General features: G+C 56.4%; 1 protein-coding gene and 1 long non-coding RNA gene across 3 annotated transcripts in view; both read left to right on the top strand.

The window, feature by feature from the left end:
- Positions 1–334: 334 nt before the first annotated feature.
- On the top strand, positions 335–1554 carry FOXD2 (forkhead box D2). The gene has a single exon (XM_090049379.1). The coding sequence runs from the start codon at positions 335–337 to the stop codon at positions 1418–1420; it is 1086 nt and encodes a 361-aa protein (XP_089905505.1). The 3' UTR covers positions 1421–1554.
- An 11613-nt stretch (positions 1555–13167) lies between these two features.
- Positions 13168–20347, top strand: part of LOC149863418 (uncharacterized) — a 135725-nt gene continuing 128545 nt past the window's right edge. For both annotated transcript variants that reach the window (XR_016442598.1, XR_016442599.1), the window contains exon 1: positions 13168–13439. This is a non-coding gene — a long non-coding RNA (uncharacterized LOC149863418). The remainder of the gene's footprint in view (positions 13440–20347) is intronic.

Here is a 20347-nt window from a genome sequence, read left to right on the forward strand (position 1 = left end):
TCCCGCCGCACCGGCTCGTGGCCCGGCAGCGCCGCGGGGACCCCCTTGGCTGCTGGCAGGAGGAGGGGGCGATCCCGCCCGGGGTGGCCGGCGGCGGCGGCGGCGGCGGCGGCGGCGGCAGCACGTGATGCCCCGGCTGCTGTATAAAGGCTCCGGGAGCCGGCGCGGGCGGCTCAGTGCGGGACAAGTGGCGCCGCGGCCGAGCTGGGGGGGGAGCCCCGATCCCCTTCCCCCACCCACCCCCTCCCTTCCCGGCGGCAGCGCCCCCCTCCCCTCCCCTCCCCCCTCCTTCCCTCGCCCGCGCTGCTCCGCGCGGCCGCCCGGCCCCGGCGCGATGACTCTGGGCGGCGGCGGCGGCGGCGGCGCGGGGATGCCCGACGAGGAGGCGCTCTCCGAGGTGGAGGACGCGGATATCGACGTGGTGGGGCCGGCGGCGGACGGCGGCGCGTCGGGCTCGGAGGACGAGGAGGAGGACGAGGAGGACCTGCCCGGCCCCGCGGCGCACCGGCGCTCCCCGGAGCCCGGCGGGGCGGCGGCGGGCGAGAAGGCGGCGGGCGGCGGCGCGGGGGGCGGCGCGGGCAAGAACCCGCTGGTGAAGCCGCCCTACTCCTACATCGCGCTCATCACCATGGCCATCCTGCAGAGCCCCAAGAAGCGGCTGACGCTGAGCGAGATCTGCGAGTTCATCAGCGGCCGCTTCCCCTACTACCGGGAGAAGTTCCCCGCCTGGCAGAACAGCATCCGCCACAACCTCTCGCTCAACGACTGCTTCGTCAAGATCCCCCGCGAGCCGGGCAACCCGGGCAAGGGCAACTACTGGACGCTGGACCCCGAGTCGGCCGACATGTTCGACAACGGCTCCTTCCTGCGGCGCCGCAAGCGCTTCAAGCGGCAGCAGCACCCGCCGCCCGCCGAGCTGCTGCTGCGGGCCGGCGCCGACGCCGCCGCCTTCCTGCCCGGCTTCCCCTACGGACCCTACTACAACTACGGGCTGCCGCTGCACGGCTACGGCCCGCCGCCCGCGCCGCCGCCCGCGCCGCTGCCCTTCCCGCCGCTGCCCGCGCCGCCCGCCGCCTTCCCCGCCGCGCCGTCGGGGCTGCCCGCCTTCCTGGGCGGCGAGCTGGGCGGCAGGAAGCCCTTCTACCCGCCGCAGCTCGGCCCCGGCGCCGCCGCGCTGCTGCACAGCCTCAAGGCGGACGCGGGCCCGGCCGCCTCCCGGCCCTCCTTCTCCATAGACCACATCATGGGCGGCGGCGGCGGCGGCGGCGGCGGCGGCGGCGGCGGCGGGGCCTTCCCCGCGGGCCAGGCGCCCGTGCTGGCCGTGCTGCCCCCCGGACAGAGCCCGCTCAGCCTGGCGCCCGACCCGCTGCTGCCGGCGGGGCAGAACTTCTCCGCCAAAATCGCCAGCTGCCCTTTCTAGGGGAGGGGGCGGGTGGGCATCCCCTCGCGCGCCCCGCGCCCTTCCCTGCCCCAACACCCCGTAAGCCTCTGTTGTGCTGGAAGGTAGGACTTTCTTCCTTGTCTTTTGCCATCCAGGGTCGCCCCCTCCCCCCGCTCTGCAGAGGGGCTGGGTGGATTTTTTTTTTGGGGGGGGGGGCTTGTCTGGAGAGAAAACTTTTCCACGCGGTGCTGTGCGCGGCTCCGGGTCTCCTCCCATCCCCTGCCCGCGCTCCCGGGAAACGTGGCACGGGCCGAGCCGGGCTAGATCCGGGGTTCAGGTGCTTGCTGCGGATCCGGGAGGCAGGCACAGGCGATGGGAGACGGCAGGAGCATCCCCCAATCCCTCTCCCCACCTCTCACCCTGCTTCTCCAGCCCCCTCCATGCGTGGGTTGTTTGTTCCCCCCCCCCCCCCACACACACACTCACTCCTTCTCCTTTATTTTGGTGTCTCTGTAATTATTTGTACATAGATTATTCCTGGCTTCTCTCCCCGCCGGCTCTCCGGGCTCCCTTCTTACTCCATGGAGAGAATCTGTGAATAATTGGATGTGGAGAAAAGAAACAAAAACAAAAAAAAAAAAAGAAAGAAAGAAACAAAAACAAAAGGCAACTCCGTTTATTTTATTTTATTTTATTTTTTTTGTCCGCCCTCGGTGTAAATTAATAAATGTTTGTGACCTGTTGGAAACAACAACAACCGTGCAGTGATCCCCCATGGTGGTTTTTGCTCGCGGGTTTTAGCGGTGCCCTCGGCTGCCGGAGCAGGGCCGGGAGCGGGGTGGCCCCGGCCCGGGGCCGCGGGTCCTAGGGGGGCTCCGCTTGTTGTTTCCTCGCTCGCTTTTCGTTGCCTCCCCCCATGGGTCCGCGGCCGGGCGAGCAGGGCTGCTTTTCTGGCAACCGAGGCTCCTCCTGGGCTGGCAGGAGGGGAAGGGAGAGTGGGAACTTCCTTATTTTGTTTGGAAAGGGAAAGAGAGACGCTGCACCCCCCCCCCCCTCCTCCCCGGGCCTGGAGCATTTTGAATGCCCGGCTGAAACCCGAGCGCCTCGGCCTCAATTTTGCAACAGCTCTCAAAGCAAATAAACATCTCGGCGCGGCCCCGCATCCACTCCCAGCCCCGGGAGGGCGGCTTGCCCCGGGGAGCCGGAGAGCAGCCGGAGCGGTAGCGCTGGCGATTAGCGAGGGCGAGTCGCGATCCCCAGCCGTAACGTGCGGGATAGTGACGGCCCCGAGCAATCACCCAGCAGCCGCGGCGAGGATGCTCGGGGCAGCGACGACACTACTAGAGCAGCGGCGGTGGCGGCACGCACGGGAGGCCCGGGGATGCGGGGTGGTCGTGTCGCATTTTCCATCTGTCTTAATCCCCCCGCGGAGCCCGGCTCGCAGCCCTCCCGCGCTCCCATTTGCTTTTGAAAAGCGATCCGCTTGTCAGGCACTTGGTCCTCGCCTTTCATGTCCCAGCTCCTACAAAAGGGGCGACAAGGGAGGAAGGAGGAGGCCAAGGGATCTATTTTCCAGGCCGGGAGCGGGGAGGGGGATGGACAAACACGGCCCGAAACAGCATCCCTCCGCTCCCCCCTCTCCGCCCCGCGGCTGGGCGCGCATTGTCGGCCGGCTGTGCCGGGGGTGTTGCCGACAAGCTCGTGGGAGAAGGGTGGTCACCTCTCCCCGCGCCCGCGGCCCTTTGATGCGGGGCAGGGAGAGCCGCCGGCTCCCGAGCTTTGCTCGGGTCCTGCCCGAGTCGCGGCGTGGGAAGGCCACGGGGCAGCGGGCCCCGGGGGTGCAAGTGGAGGGGGGGTCACCTGGAGATTTGGCTTGATTGTGTTTCGTTCAAGGGGACTGGAGGGAGGCTGGAGATGGAGATCGCGGCGCAGGAGCCACGCGTGGAAAGCTGGCTGGCTCAGCCCCGAAGGCCTGCAATTTTTTCCAGGGGTCTTTAGCTGCAGGGGGAGCCCAGAAGCGGGGAGCGGGCAGGGGCTGGGGACTTCAAACCTGTCCCCCCACCTCCCCAAGCCCCCCTGCTCCCCCGGCTGGAGGTGCTGGGGGTCCGGGTCTTTGCCCCGTCGCAGGTCGGGTGGGGGGAGAGCGCGTGGTGGGGTGTGCAGCTCTGGGGCCAGGGGTGCAGCTGAGCTGGGGAGGATCTATCCGCACCCCCCCCTTAACACCCCTAGATCTGCCCCCTCTGCTCCTGATCCTCGCCGTGCGCTTTACAGCGTGCTCTCGACGACTGTCGTATTTCGGATTGAAAGGGCTGTCTGCAAACCCTAGAGATACGGGGGGAGGGGCGACTCCTGGCCCCCTCCCCAGGCTCTGATCCCCGTTGCACCAGTCTGGCTGGTCGGGGGTGGCTGGGGCTGGGGCTCGTTTCTCGCCCGCCAGCTCCGGCCCACCCGGGCCCGGGCAGCGCAGGCCCGTGAGACATTGGCAAGCTCGAGAGAGAGGAGATCCGCGTTTCAGATCCCCCCCCGCTCCCCAGCCCTTTCCCCCGGCAAGCCTGCCGGGGCGATGGGGTTAATAGCGAAATATTGAATAATGTTAACTCTAGAGGGGCCGGCGTTTAAAGGCCCCGCAGATAATGGCCTCTAATTATGGGGCTGGCTGGCTCTGCAGGGCTGATCTTCACGGGACATTATTTTTTAAGCGTTCAGCCAGGATCATTTTCCACGCTCCGCCGGCTAAAGAAGGGCTTTATTTATTTATCGGAGGGGAGTGGGGCGAACAGCGCGGATCCTCAGCCTCCAGTCAAGGAAAATAATTAGCTGCGTGAGCTGATGAGACGCCCTCCCCGCCTCCCCCTCCGCCAAAATCCCACTAAGCGTCTCGCTGCTTTTCTCTCTCCTCTCTGAATACCGCCGTTAGAAAAAATCCCGCATAAAAGTCCAACGATGTAAAACTGAACGCAAGGATGTTGGCAGGAGAGGGCCCGATGCTGCAGTCCGACCTAGCTCGCGGAGAAGTTTTTAGCTCTACGAGCGAAAGGCAGCGGGGGCCTCGCGAAGTCTGCCCCGCTCGTGTCTGTGCAGCTACGTGGGCAAACGGCGCCTTCTCGCCTCCGCCAGACCTGTGCGTTGTTGGGACATTGCCTGACGGGGCTAGAAACCTTCCCCCGACTCCGGGGCCCTGAGGACGACTCGAGTCGATGGTTATTCCAGACACCCCCTCCCCCCCCCCCGGCCACGGCGAACGTTCGAAAAGTGTCTGAACGTTCTAAAACCGATCTGAGCGTTCCACAGCGGATGCTGTTCGTTCCCGAGGCAAAAGTGCCCCTCGCGATACTTGCGAGAACGTTCCCCCTCGTGTTGTTGTTGTTGTTGTTGTTGTTATTTCTGTGTAACGTCATCCGGCCAAATATTTTCTGCCTGGGAAGGTGGGGAGGGCGGGGAGGGGTGGGAAAAAAAACACCCCTTGGAGATCAGCTTGCCCAGCTGACCCCGGGAACCTCTTCGCAGACTTCAAAACTCCGTTTCCCGGGAGGGAAAACCTGGCTTTCGCTTTGACATCCCCGCGCCTTGAGGCTCTCAGTGCGGCCGGTGGTGCAAAAGCGACAGCCTGTCCGCTGCCATCCCGTCCCCCCGCTCCGCCGCCCGTCGCTCGCGGGGAAGCTCGGGGCTCCCTCCTCGGCCTCGTCCTGTGGCAAGCTCTGGTTTCCATTATGGGCAGAAGCAGCCTGGTTCGAAACTGAGGCTAGTTTTAAACAGAGAGCGGCATCCCAGCCTCTTCCCCCGACATATGTAATGTGTGTGTGTATACAATATATATGTATCTGAGTATATATCTGTGTGTGCATAATGTATATATGCGTGTGTATATATATAATATATGTATGTGAGTATATGTGTGTGTGTGTATATAATATATATGTATGTGTATATGTGTGTGTGTATATATAATATATGTGTATATGTGTGTGTGTGTATATATATATAATATATGTAGGTGTGTATATGTGTGTGTATATAATATATGTATGTGTGTGCGTGCGTGTGTGTGTGTATATAATATATGTATGTGTGTGTGTATATATATATATATGTATGTATGTGTGTGTGTGTGTGTATATATATATGTGTGTGCGTGCGTGTGTGTGTGTATATAATATATGTATGTGTGTGTGTATATATATATATATGTATGTATGTGTGTGTGTGTGTGTGTATATATATATGTGTGTGTGTGTGTGTGTGTGTGTATGTATGTATACAGCGAGTCCTGGAAAAAAAATATCAAGAGTAAGAGAAAGAGAGAGATAAAAATGGCTTTTGCGCCCCCCCCCCGCCCCCACCACTTTTCATTTCCAAAGAATGACTGTTACTTTTTTTAAAATTGCGTTTCAAGCGCTCGGAGCCCGGGGGCTGCCTCCGGCCTGGCCGCGGTCGTGGTTCCGTGTAGAAACTTTCATTTTCACGCTGGATTTAAGACTTTAATTCCAGCAACCCGTTTTCCCCCCTCCGAAGGGACTACAGAAATATTTGCAAGGGGCCGGGTTGTGTTTTTGCCCTGATCCTCAGCCTCTGGGAGCCGGCTCCCCGCGCGGAATCACGCAGAAGACGCGCGGGGGGAGCTTTCAGAAAACAGGCAACGAGCGTTTGCGGCGGCTTTTCTTGAAACCAGTGGAATTAAAGCGGGTCTTTACGATGTCTTGTTCCTTCAACCAGCTTTTAATCCACGAAGGAGGAGAAGAAGAGGGAGCGCGTGGGTGTGAGCGGAGGAGCGCGCGTTTAGCGCCCCGCTGCCAGACAGGCGCGCACCTGCGAGCGACCCGGGCGCTGGGCGGGCAGGGGCGGCCCCCGCGCTGCCCCCTTGCAGGGGGCTCCTCGCCTGGGAAGGCGTCTCTTCTCGTTACCTTTCTCCCCGCGAGCCGACCACCCAGGGGCTGCAGACCCCGGCGCAACCGGCCATTTCTCCGCGGTGCGGAGGCGCCGACAGCATTTCAGCCCCCTCCGGGCGCCTTCTCGGCCCCTTAATGAAGTTTAAAACTAAAGAAGCTTTGGAGGGCATTTGTGACACTGATTGGGGGGGGCGTGATTGGAAAGAGGGGTGTTCCTAGCTGCAGGATAACAGCAGGCTGGAAAGAGGTGCGTGTGTCTGCGTGTTAGTGCGGGGGGGGTGTTAGTTGCAGGGCAATAATAGACTTGGAAGGGGGGATCTCGGCTTGTCGGACTTGTGCCCTCAGCGTCGTGTAAATAGCGGAGAGGTGACAAAAGAAGAGGGGGGTACACACGATATCTCATCCCCCGCGGGAAAGCGCCGGGATTTCGTCTGCCCTGGAGGTGGGCAAAACGCGGGGCGGGGCGGGAGAAGCGCTGTGCGGGTGTCCAGGGAGTTGTCTCCCCACTTCGCCCCCTCCTTCCTGCCGGCCTCGGCCCCCTCGCCCTGGTTTGATTTGCGCCGCTTCCGCGCGGAGCTGCGGCGCCGGAGATCACGCGTGGGGGCCCGGCCCCGCTGGCCGGAGTGCGGCTCGTTGGACCTGGGGGGGCGAGTCTCCCTCCGCAGGGAAAGGGACGGAAGTGCCTGGGGCTGGGCGGAGTGGATGCAGAAGTGAAGTGAAGTGAAGTGAAGCTGCCCCGTGTGGGTCCCAGGTGTGGCCACGGGGATCCGCGTGGATCCCGTCCGGCGGGTACGGCTGCCCCAGTTATAAACCCTTGCTTTTTTAAAATTGAGTTATTATTGTGTAATGCGAGCTAAATCTTGCATTAGGGGCTCGGAGGAGCTCAGAAGCGCTCGGCCCTCTCTGGCCCCGCAAGCACCCCCGCCTCCCCGCGAGGGAGACGGGCTGAGCCCCGCGGGGGCCGCGGCAGGTGCCGGGGTGGCCCACGAGCAGCCCAGCCTTTGATCTCCGCTTCCCACCTCCCTCTCGATTCAGATGCAAATCGCAGTGGGCCTCCCTCCTCGGGCTGCTCCGCGCTAAACCGGTGCACCGCGGCCGCGGCAGCTGTGTGCGGTGACCCGGCGGGGCGCGGCGGAGCTGTTTGCCCCGCTCCAGGGCACCCGGGGGAGAGCAGCTCCGGGGGGGGGGGGAGGGGGGTGTTGGGTTGGCTTTGTTTCGCTGTTTGCCTCGATGCCGGTTTGGACAGAAACAGCTCGTGTCTTTTCCCCGCCCGAGCCCTTCTCGAGCACTTGCTCCTGTGTTGGTTTTGGCCGGGCCGGCAGGGGCGGGTGGGCTGCACGTCTATTAAATACGTACATCGGTTAACATCGTAGCTTACGAAGCTTCGCTTCCAAAAATCGCTCGTGCTCTCCATCTGGGCCAGCCTGCCTTGTAAAACATAATGACATCTGCATACGAAGCGGGGAGGCTGGGAAGGGACGCGGGGGAGCGGGCTCGGAAACGTGCGCCCGGCTGAGACGCTGCAGCAATATATTCTAGGCAATACATGCATCATATATTTGTACATACATACATAGCTATATATCTTTATCTATATCTCTATATACACACGGATAATATTCTGTGTATATATTCATATATGCATTCATATATTTATATATATTTATATATGTATACATATATACACATATGTATATACATCCGTATGTATCTATGTATAAAATATTGCTACACAAAAATGCAGAATTAGATAGATACAGCTGTCTGTATCTATAGATATATATAGATCTGTCTCTATATATATGATATCTAGATATCTGTATCTCTATAGCGCGCGCTCTCTCTCTCTCTCTCTCTCTCTCTCTCTAATTTATATCTATATATCTATATACACACACAGACCTCTCCCTATAGATAGCTATATAGATGATATATTGATAGAGGGCGGTCTCTCTCTCTAGGTATAGACCCAGCCTGTAGCAAGACCCTGCCCAGGACCCGGGCAGACATCCTGTCTTTGAAACTCCGGCTAATTGCCACATCCCCCCCCCGCGCCCAATGCTTCCTGACTAATAAAACCCGGGCCAAGCCGCGGGACTGCGGCGGGACGATGACACCAGACACTTAATGCCATCGAGCAGAGGGACGAGGCGGGACTAGGCGTGGGAAGGCGAGGCTCGCTCGGGTCCCTCGGTCCCGGGCGTGCGTGTGCATGGGTGTGGGGTGCGTGCTACGGCTGTGCCCGGGGCGGACCCATGGGTTTGCTCCCAGCCGCCGTGTTGTGGGGAAATGCCGCTTCAGCTGGGAGCCTGGCGGCGCTGCCCCGTGTCCGCCCCGATGGCGCGGGCCAGATCCGCCCCCCCCTCCCCCCCCGCGGGCTCTTCCCTCCCGCGCCCGCCGGCTCGGCTCCGTCTGTCCGCCTTGCCCCGGGTCAAAGCGGAGGGCCGCACTGCGATAGGCCTGATTGGCAGAGCCCGCCGCCCGCCACACCGCGCTGACCCCCCCCCCCGGGAACGCGGGGTGCGACCCGCGGGGGCGGGGCGGGGCGCGGGAAGCCGGGTTTCTCTTCTCTCCCCCTCTCCGCCGCTCGTGCTGCCCGGGCTGCGTGTTTCTGGCCGCCCCGCCTCCCCTCCTGCCGGCCCCTGGTCCTGGCCGCCGGGGGCCAAGAGCGGGTCAAGGGGGGGTCCTGCAGGTCCGTCCTCCTGGCTGCGGAGGAGCCGGACACATCTCCCAGGGGGGCTTGTAATTTAATTTTACCACCCGCCGCCCGCCGCGCGCACACACGCGCACACGCACACGCTCTTTCCAGAGGCGGGTAGGGTAAGTGTCCTCCCCCCCTCCTCCTCCGAGGCAGCTGCGGGGCAAGAAGCGCTTTCCCCTCCCGCGGCTGCTGATGCGCGGCAGTTTCTTTCGCTTCAGAACCTTGCGGGCCTCAACGTTCCAAGCGCCCGGTCGCGCTGGCAACACGATGTAAGCCCCCCCCTCTCCCCCCGCCCAGCCGGACCCGTGTCGTGCAGCTCACTCCCGCGTGTGTTCCCCTCCCCATTGCTTCGCCTGGTTGCAAACAAGAGCGGAGCAAACGTTTTCCTCCGCCTCAAATAGCCGCGCATGGGGGCAAACGCGCCCGGCTGGCGTGGGGGCGTGGCCCTGCGGAGAGGCCCTGCAATTCGTATCCCCCGTGTCTCCCAATAACAGTACCCCACGGGTGGCACCGATTTAGTGCCGTTAGTGGATGCGCGGCAGAGAGCTAATCCGCTCCAGTGGGATGCGCAGAATGACACGGGGCAAGGGGGAAAGGCCCCTATCCTCTCCCCCACGACCCCCCAGGAAAGAGGCCTGGATCCGGTTCATCCGGAGGGAGGTCAAACGTCTTAATCCGTTTCAGTGCGGAGGGGAAGGGACTACACCGGCCCTGAGCCTCGCTCCGTGCTCGCATGGGCCCGATCCTGCCGGTCGATGAAGAAGTGCGGGAGCCAGGATCGAGCCCTCATTGTGGAGGTTAGGAGCAGGCCAGGAGCCATCCCTTGCCTGCCCCCCCCCCCCGCCTTCTTTGAGGCCTGGAGAGCAGCGAGCTGTGCCCACCGCAATGCGCGGCTGCCTTTAACCCGCGACAACCCGCTTGTCGTCTGTCTGCTGCCCCGGCATGTGCCCGCTCTGATCCCCGCGGGACAGCAACCCCTGCCCCTGGTTTGGGATCGGAGGGGGAGTGCCGGGGCGTGTGCGTGTGTGTCGGGAGGGGTGTGCATGCGTGTGTGCAGGGACCCAGGTGCATGTGTGTAGGGAGGTGTGGGTGTACGAATGTGTAGGGGTGTAAGGGTGTGTGTTTATGCAGGGAGGTGCGGCTGTATGCGTGTGCGGAGAGGGAGGTGTGGGTGCACGAACGTGTAGGGTGTAGATGTGTGTGTGTTTGTGTAGGGAGATGTGGGTGTACGTGCGTGTAGGGAGGCTGGTGTGTGTGTAGTGAGGGGTAGGAGGGTGCGTGGGCAGGGGTGTGGGTGGGTGTAGGAAGGTGTGGGTGTACACATGTGGGGGGGGTGTAGGGGGGGCGAATGAAACCTGCAGCCACCCGCCCTGCCCTTCTCCTCCGTTTTACCCCCTCTCTCCGCAGCCAAACGGCCCCGCCGAGCCGGGACTGCTCCGCACCTGCACTCAGGACCGGGCACCCAGGAGGTTTACACCGAAGCGGGGAAACCGGGTCACCCAGCGGGCTGGAGGGCCGGTGCGGAGGGCGGGGTAGCAGCCGCTGCGGTGCTTCACAGCCCCCCAGCCCGGTGCTGACACCCCGGCACTGACCGCGGGTCCCTCCCGGACCACGTGCCCCCTCGCTGTACCGCGGATCAGTCCCGCAGAGAGCCGGAGGCGCCCCCGCTGTTGGCCGAGGGCGTCCGGGAGCGGCGCCCCGGGGCTGGGGGATGCCCTCGGGGTTTGGGAAGCGGAGACAGGACGGACCCGCGCCGGGTGTCCGCTCCGTAGGATTTATCCCGGGTCTAGCGCGGTCGCGGGGCCGGGCCGGGCGTGTAGCCGCGCAGATTGTTCTCTTGCCGGGTGGTAAGCGGGCAGCACCGGCTTCAGCTTTTGGGATCGCATTGTAACCCGCCTCCCCCATCGCTAATCATCATCCTCATCAAGATACCACGGCCAGCAACAACATAACCCAGCGCTGATGGCAGCGCTAACACCGGATCGGCCGGGAGGAGGGAATCCGGATTATTATCGTGTGAGCAGCAGCCGCAGCGATAATAAAAGTGCTGACAACAGTCATAGCAACGAGGCCAGCATTAATCATCATCACCAGCGACATCACCCCCGACATCGCCATGGCCATCTTCGTTGCTTTCTATTATTCTTATTATGAATCTTCATCGTCACCACCGTTATTATTTAGACCACTGATGATGATGACGATATTGAATCCGCGGGGGGGGCAGATTATTATAATCTGAACAGCAGTAATAATAGTGACGACAGGTCACGGCTTCGTAAGTTATTGTTATTATTATTGCCGCGACTGTCGTGCCAGCCCTGCAGCAGGAATAAGAATAAGGATAATGCGGATGATGATGATGATGCTCCTGCCCCCGCACTCCCACCCTCGCCCGCACCCTGCCCTCCCCCGGGCCCGGCTCCCCCCCGCTGCCTGGGGGGCTGGGGGTCGGCTCCATGTGCATGCCATCACAGTTGCCGTGGCAACCCCTGGGCTCCCCGCTCCCGGAGCCGGCCCCGCCACCGCCGCTGGGCTCAGGGACATCGGTGGTGTGCAGCGGCGCACACATATTGCGCGTGCATCCTTGCACTTGCACGGACAGGCTTGCACCTATAGATCGCACCCATACTGCGTGCGCATCGCTGCAGTTGCATGGACAGCGTTGCAAATTTCTCTCTCTCGCACACACATCTCGTGTGCAGCATCCTTGTAGCATAGATCACACCCACTGCGCGTGCATCATGGCAGTTGCACAGACAGACTTGCAGATACGGATCTCACCCATACTGCGTGCGCACCACTGCAGTCGCATGGACAGAACTGAAAATCTCTCTCACTCGCACACATTTCGTGTGCATCATTGCAGTTGTACAGATATCAATGTAACATAGCTCACACATATTGCGTGTGCCTCGTTGCAGTGGTATAGACATAATTGTAAATATCTCGCAGGTATTTTCGTGTGCATCACTGCATTTGTAGAGATATAATTGCAACTATGGACCACGGGTATGTTTAGTGCGTTTCATGGCATTTGTACAGATGTAATTGCAACAAATATGTCACAGATCTATTTAGCGTGTGTAATTGCATTGGTAGAGATAATAATCGCAGCAAATATTAGCAGTATTCTCGCAACTGCAATATATCTATATATCTACATATCGATATATCACAAATGTATTTCGTGTGTATAACTGCACTTGTATAGATATTGCAAGATAGACTTGCCATACATTCAGACATACATGTATATATATCGAGAGAGCGAGTATATTTTGCCGTACCTATACAAGTGCAGTTATACACGCGAAATACATTTGTGATGCCAACATTATATGTAGTAATATATAGTAATAGTCTAAAGTAATATATGTATATGGTAATAGTAATATATAGTGTAAAGGGAGGAAATGTTCGCTATACATAGCATCGCAGTTTGCAGAATCACAGACAAGGAGGGATGAAGGGACCTCAGGACGTCACATCCAGTCCTACCCCCTGCTCCAAGCAGGACCAGCCCCATCTACATCACCCCAGCCAAGGCTTGGTCTACCCGGGTCTTAAAAGCGTCTATATAATTGCATTTAGACAGATAGATATTGATATAGATTTTGATATGGCAATTATATGCATATATTATATATTTATTATGCATATATTATATTTATGATATATATTGCAATTATATGCATATATTTATATATTATATAATTGCAATACATCTATATTTATAGATCTATAAATATCTATAGCTATATCAGTATCTATATATCTTTTCAATATCTACATTCAATATCTATATTTCAATATCTACGTCACTGTCTATATCACTGTCTATATAATTATGTATAGTTACAACATCTGGGCATTTGCAATACAAAATTGCACACAGCCCGCAATTGCAATATATATACTTGTAATATACGTACAGTTGTAATATATAATAGTAAAGTATCCATAATCGCAACATATAAATACTTGCAATATCCTCGCCATTGCAGCATACAACTGTCTATGGTCCATAATTGCCACATACATTGGCAATATCCTCTCCATTGCAAGCTGCAATGGTCCAATATCCAGAATTACCATGTGCAACATACGCGCAATTGCACCGCACACTTGTATACGAACCAGCACGGCCACGTACGTATTACAAGTGTTTCCCTCCGTGTCAGGAAAGGGCAGAAAAGTGCACACGCACTGACACCCGCCCCTCTCTACATATATGCGTGGGGGTGTACGCACGCGTGCATGATACACTCCTGTGCGCACACACGCATGAACGCCGCTTAACGGGAAGGAAAGTTTGCAAGCGACCTCGCCGGCTCGGCTGTCCCGTGCGCGGGGCAGAAGCGGCTCCTCCGTCGGATCTGGAGGAGATGGAGCCGCGGAGGAGTCCCCCGCTCCCCCCCCCAGAAGCTGTGCAAGCCTGGAGTAGAGAGGCCAGCTCGAGAATTAAAAGGTGGGTGGGGGGGGGGGAGGGCTTAGCTGCTCCCCCCTCCCCAAACAAAAAAGGTGGAGGTCTTAAAATGGGGTTGAGAGAATGACAAGCAATCAGAGCTGCAGGGGGTCAGCAGTGCAAACTTTTTAAGACTAATGTTTATTTAGAAAAGTGAGCGGGGCTGGTGCGGGGCCGGTGCCCCGGTGCCGGAGCGCTAATGGCTTTAGCAGCCCGCGCCCGCGAGCCCCCGCGGCACGCGGGGCAGGGCGTCCCCGGCCGCTGCGAGCGATTTTGAAAAGGGAGGAGGGAGAGGAACAAGCGTTTGCAAGCCCCCTCCATCAGTCAGCTGGGATCTTTCTTTCTTTCTTTCTTTCTTTCCCCCCCCGCCCTTTCCCCGGCCGTCTTTTGCCTTTGCCGACGGGCCAGGATCATGTATCGCCACCCCATCAATAATAATAAAGAAATGACTGATGCAGGCGGGGGCGGCTGCTGCACGACAGCGCCTTGCTCTTCTCCCCCTTTTTACTCAAGGGCTCTTCTCCTCTTTCAAATGCAGTTTTGGAGCAGAGCAGTTCTCTGCCGCCGCGCACACTGCACGGATATTGCACAGATATAGGCATATAATACACACACACACACACACACACACACACACTGCCGTTACGGATATTATACAGTGCTCGGTTGCAACGCGAGGTTATTGCAAATATAGATATTGCAGTATTCCGCGATATATTGCAACTGCGCGTAGATTGCAGGTCCATGTATTTTGCAACGAGGGGCATTATCCCATTGCATATTGCAACTGCGCGGCTAGTGCAAGTGTATATATTGCAGTGATGAGTAACCGTAACTACACAACGATTTTTTTAAAAAGACGCTTGCAGTTATGCATAGTATATATACTATGATAGATTGCAATTGCAGTTATTGCAAATATATAGATATATAAATGTGCATATGTGTGTGTCTGTGTATATATATATTGTTTGTATACACACACACACATATACATGATGAATATTATACCATTCTATATTGCAACCGCAGGGATATTGCAACTGCGCATACTGCACTTACGGATATTAAACCATGTATTGCTGCAGTATAGCTCTTATACCATTATATGCTGCAATTGCGAGGTTCTTGTAAATATACCTCACGATTACGGATATTATACCATTATATATTGCAACGGCACGGCTGTTGCAAGTGTGTATGTATATGCATAACATTCATTGTCTAAAACAATATGTAGCCTCTATCATCGCAATAGATATGCTTACACCATCCATGCAGTTGCGGCATGTAAAATGGTGTAATATCCGCATTGCAGTAACCTCGCAATTACTCTCTCTCTATACACACGTGTGAAGAAATCATGTGTATATATGTGTGTGTGTGTACACGCACACATTGCAACACACACATATTGTAATGCGTATCTATATAGTAACTGCGAGGTTATTGCGATGATGGCTGTTATACCCTTCCTTACCTGTTGTGTGCAACTGCACGCACAGCAGGGGTGCATGTTGGAAGGATGGAGAGTACAAATACAATTAATTACACAATGATGATTTAAAGCCCCTCAAGGGGATGTGTTGCTCTTGCAACTGCAATCCCGGAGCAGAGCAATTCTCTGCCCCCCCCCCCCGCCCGGTGCTGGTGCAGGGGCGGCATGTGCAAGGCACGAGGGCTGCAGCTCTGGAGCCTGGGGGCTGCTACTGCGCATGTCCGCACGGGGGGGGGCGGGGACGGCTCCCACGCGTGTCAGGCCCCGGCTGCGACCCCGCGCGTGGGCTGGCGGCCGGGCCGCCTCGGAGCACACTGCTGGCTCCAGCCGCAGGTGTGCACGTGGGTGTGCACGTGGGTGTGTGCGGGTGCGCATCAGTGGGCACCTCTACCTAGAGCCACACAGGGGTGTGTGCATCAATGGGGGTCGCTGCCTGTGGCCACATAGGCGTATACGTGTACGTGTGCATGAACTGGGATCTCTACCTACAGTCACATAGGGGTGTGTGTGCCTGCCTCAATGGAGATCACTGTCTGTAACCACAAAAATGCATGTGTGTGTGTGTGTGTGCGCGCATCAGTGGGGATCTCTACCTATTGCCACATGGGGGGGTGTGCGTGCATCAATGGGGACCACTATCCGTAGTCACGTAGATGTATATGTGCGTGTGTGTATCAGTGGGGATCTTGACCCGTAGCCACATAGATACGTGTGTATCAGTGGGGATTGTTTTTGTAGCCACACAGATGTATCTGTGTGTAGATGTGTGAGTGTGCATCAGTGGGGATCTCTACCACATAGGGTTGTGCATCAGTGGGGATCTCTGTAGCTAGTCACATAGATGTGTATGTGCATGTATCAATAGGGATCTTGATGTGTAGTTACATAGATGTGTGCGTGTGTGCGTGTGGGTGTGTGTGCATCAGTGGGAGTGGCTGTTTCTAGCCTTGTGAGGCAGTGGCTTTGTCCTTCCCAACACCACAGATGCCTCTGTCCTGCCCACGGCTTGGGGGCCCCATTGCTCAGCAGAGGCGCTCCACGGCGTGACTGGTTGCGGTTGCAGGCACTTCCAGGCTCAGCCACGTTGGCACAGTTTGATCACAACTGTACAGACCTCCCACCACAACGCAGCTCTCACATGCAGCAAAGCCAAGCCCCACTTTAGAGGACCAATCCCCACCCCCCAAAAAGCCTTAAAAAGACCTTATCGGGGCAGATTCCTGGGGCTGCACATGTCGGCTCCCCAGCCCCAGCAGAGATGAGGGGGATTTGCAGTCGACTCTGCGGGGGTAAGATCACACCGGCTATATGGAGAGACCCCCGGGGTGGGTAAATGAGCACACCCCCCTCCAACCAGGCAGATCTCACCCACGGGAGACAGGAAAACGATCAAAGCCAGTGAAGGCTTTACGGGTGGGGCTGGGGTGTGGGGGGGAGGCACTTCTCTAGGTGGGGGTGGGGGGTCTTTGCAACCCTAGCTGCTTGCAGGTCTTTCGGGGCCATCTGATGGGGCATCTTCAGCCCGCTCTTCCACCTGAGCTGCCAGGACCCTTCTCCAAGCCACAACCTGGGAAAACAGGGATGCCAGCAGCGAGGCAGCAGAGACCCCTGCTCATGCTGTTCGGCGGGGGGCTGTTCAATTGCACTCCCACGGGCCTGTGTGTGCGATTAGCCTGTTGCCAGTGCTTGCTGAGCCTGGCCAGTGCTCAGGTAGGGCTCCAAGGAGCCAGGGGGTGCATAACAGGGGGTGCTGGTGGGGGGAGGCGGGCTGAGCAAGGGACAGCAGCAGCTGGGGACCTCGATGCCCAAGGGGCTAGGTGACGAACCAGTCGGAGGAGAGTCCTCGGGTCTGGTTTTCTGAGGTGTGAGTGGGTGAAGAGGGCATGGGAGAGGACTTGGTCTGGAGACGGCCCCTGCAGGGCTTGCACTGATCGCCGTCTGTAGTCACAGTTGTGTGTGTGTGTGTGTTTGTGTGTGCATATCAATGGGGATCTCTATCTGTAGTGACACAGAAGTATATATGCATGTGCATGTGTCAATGGGGATCTCTTTCTGTAGTCCCAGATGTATATGCATGCGTGTGTTTGTGTGTGTATCAGTGGGTGTCTTGTGTATATGCGTGTGTGTGCATCAGTGGGTATCTCTGTAGCCACTTAGATGCGCATGTGTGTGTGTGTATGTGTCGGCGGGTATCTCTATCTGTAGAGATGTGCATATGCACGTCTATATGTGTGTGTGTGTCAATGGGGCTCTCTATCTGTAGCCAAGTAGATGTGACACCCCCGAAGGCAATATTAGGTATTTCATCCTAATCTTTGAAATCCACTGGTAGGATGTCCATCATGCTCTCGCCAGGTTTCTCTTCTTGCCAAGTCTCAGATCTCCTGCTAGCAGGGTCTTTCTGTGGCTGTGGACATGACGTGCCAAGCAAAGGTTTCTGCTTGTGGATGTGCTGGTGGAGGACAAATGACAGTGGTACGTAATCCCAAAGGACTGAAGCAAGTTGTAAATGTGATGGTGCGGGGACGTCCAGCTTATTGGAGCACTCTGGAGGGCTGGAAACACCCTCACGCATCCACTATTGAGCTCTTATTAAAAGTCCCCTGGGGTGCTGTGATTGCCCTTCCAGACCTGCTTCTCCTGACCTCTTTCCCCATCATTTTGCAATGACCTTCAGAAGGTCTTTAACAAGCTGGGGGTGCCTCGGCCAATATCCCCAGTAAGTAGGTTACCTACCTGCACCCTTGAGCTGCTGATGCTGGACGGCTTGGGTCTCCTTCCCCAAGGACCAGGGCAGAGGTTTCTGTTCACCCCCTTGTCTATACATGCCCCATACCCAGCACGCCAAGATCCTGCAGCTTTCCTTGCATAACGAGCGCTTCCTCTTCCCCCAGCACTGCCATTCGGTGATGGCTGCTGCATATTTACCTGCTGCTACATATTATTGCACAAGCACCCCCACTCCCCCGCCCCCCGACACTCCTGTTGCACTGCGCAGCTGCTCCAGGTTTGACCACTCTTTTGGTTTACGTAAAAATTCAGAGGAAAAAAAAATTCCATCTCTGACTTGCATGTCTTATAAGGATAAAATTTCTTGTCCTTATGTGTGTACCATGATTGGGCTGTAATTGTGTTCATCCACACACGCACCCCTTCCCGAACATAGCTGAGGTTAGGAAAGGTATGGGGAATGCACGCGCCTGGAAAACCATGGCATTACAGAGATTTTGGCATTTCGGTGCTGGGTGGTTTGCACAGTTCGTAACCTTTCCTGTAAATCAGGTCCGGGGAGGGTAAAGTTTCAGAGCTTCAAGGCAATGCTGTATAGGGGCTTGAACAAGCCTACCATTGACTTAGGAAGTGTCGCCGGCTTCACAACCCTAGCTTAGCCTCTTCTGGGAGTTGGTTTTCCTGGTAATGTTTGCCCTGATATTTATATGCAGATAACCAATCTCCAAACCCAGCTCTCACTGCACCCAGAGGAAGATGAGTCAATATGAGGCATTCTGCACTAAAAAGTGATGGATTTTTATGTACACAGTAATACAGCTCCCGGATAAAAGCTGTAATTAGGGTCTGCAATTAGACTGATGCGACTCATCAGTCAACAAATCTTGAATGCGACTCTGAAGTATGCACTTCTGACAGAAGCCTTTAAAATATCCAGAATTACCAGAGGTGAAATGGTGGGTTAGGAAGGTTATTGAAACACAAATACTCCAAAATCAAATGAAAATCACCACTGCAAGATGCTGGTCTTTAACAAGAGAACCAGAATAATTAGCCCTTGTTTTGCATCTGTCTGTGCTAAGGACACTTATGTATGGGATTCTTTTGAAGGGGCGGGAAAACTAGGAACCCCAGAAGACCCATTTAGATGCTGTGTGGTCATTTAGCATGGTCATTTGGTATCAATTCTTCTGCAGTCAATGGGGGGGATACTTTTTTGGGGGGCAGGGAGTCAGACCAGGATGGGGCCCAGAGTAAGGGCTGCCAGCGTTAGCTTTTTAGGAAGGGCCCCATGCAATCCTTGCAACAACACTGGAATCAGGGCTAGAAATAAGGTGGAAGAAGTTGCTTCTGGATCCTGCTCTCATTTCAAGAAATGGGGGTTTTGCTGTTGACTTCAGGGCCAGAAAAGCTGAGCCCTTTCTAGAATCAGATCTATCTAGCCTGAACCAGAGAAAGCACCGTCGGCCTGCCCACCAAGGGCCACTACAGTGAAGGTTTAGATATCACACACACTCCTATTGTAAATGCCTGGACTTGTTTGGGGGTTTTTACTGACTCCTAAGTCAACTGAAAGTGCTCAGGAGCAACCAGAATCGGTCCCCTTTTAACAAATAAATTGGACTGATACATAGAGGGGCAAGATATTGCTAGGGGAAAACGCGCTATTATTTCTGCTGCAACTCGCACATGGCAAAGATGCTCTTTTTGCTCTCGAGAGTTTTCTTCTGCACGGTTTTACCCTTTTTCAAAGTCCAAGGGACTCCGGCCCATCTGCGAGGTCTGTCTAATGCCTATATGTGGTTCCTGTCGCTGTAGTGATATACGGCAAAAGCTCAACACCCCCTTTCAGATTTGGCCCTACATTTAATAGTGACCCGAGTCTCCTGGGTCCTTGAATTCGGCTGCTTTCTACAGCAGGCAGGCAGGCCATATAATACCTGTCATGAAGCGCCGGTGCTGGAAGTGGATTGTCTCAGTGAGCGTGTCTCTGGCAATGCCGTAGAAGATGGACGGGACAGATAGTCACATAAACTGTATGCAGACTGCAAAAACCAGCTCCTGCCCCGCTTGTGGAGGGGACCTGCACTGAGCATCAGCTACCTGCCAGCCCTGGGGAAGGGGGCTTACAGGAGGGGAGACCTGGGTATGCATGAGGTTGGGTCCCAGGAAGGATGGGTGAACACATCATGCTTCAGGGCCGGGACCCAGCTCGTTACTGGAGACGGGGTCTTTAACCACCAGCTCAGAAGCGGGGAAGAGGTGACTCCTTTATGTGCAGACATATGTTTCGAATGATGAAGGTTTTCTTTTTTTCCTTGGTGTGGTAGATTTGGCAGGAGCCTTTATTATGAGAATTGTCTTGTCCGTGTAGTCCATTGCCCTTGTAAGGCAAAAAGGATCGCTCACATGGTGCGGAGGTGTGCTTTTTTTGGTCGGGCGTCACGTAAACATTAATAAAGCAGCAGCATTAAAGAAAAATGAATCCGCTACGGTCCCTTTTTTCTTTCCCGGCCGGTTGTTACGCTTGGCCTGGCGCTTCGCGTTCTGCTCGCAAATTGGTTGGCTTCTAGCGCCGCTTTTCAGGATACCACAGCTATCTCCAACTGAGGGAAAACATCGATGGATGTTTTTGGATGATTGGGGGGAATACATATTTCTCCTTATTTTCAAAACCCCAGTC

Source organism: Crocodylus siamensis, chromosome 5 (assembly GCF_052110815.1).
Source record: "Crocodylus siamensis isolate JL-2025a chromosome 5, ASM5211081v1, whole genome shotgun sequence".
In the NCBI taxonomy this organism is placed as follows: Eukaryota; Metazoa; Chordata; order Crocodylia; family Crocodylidae; genus Crocodylus; species Crocodylus siamensis.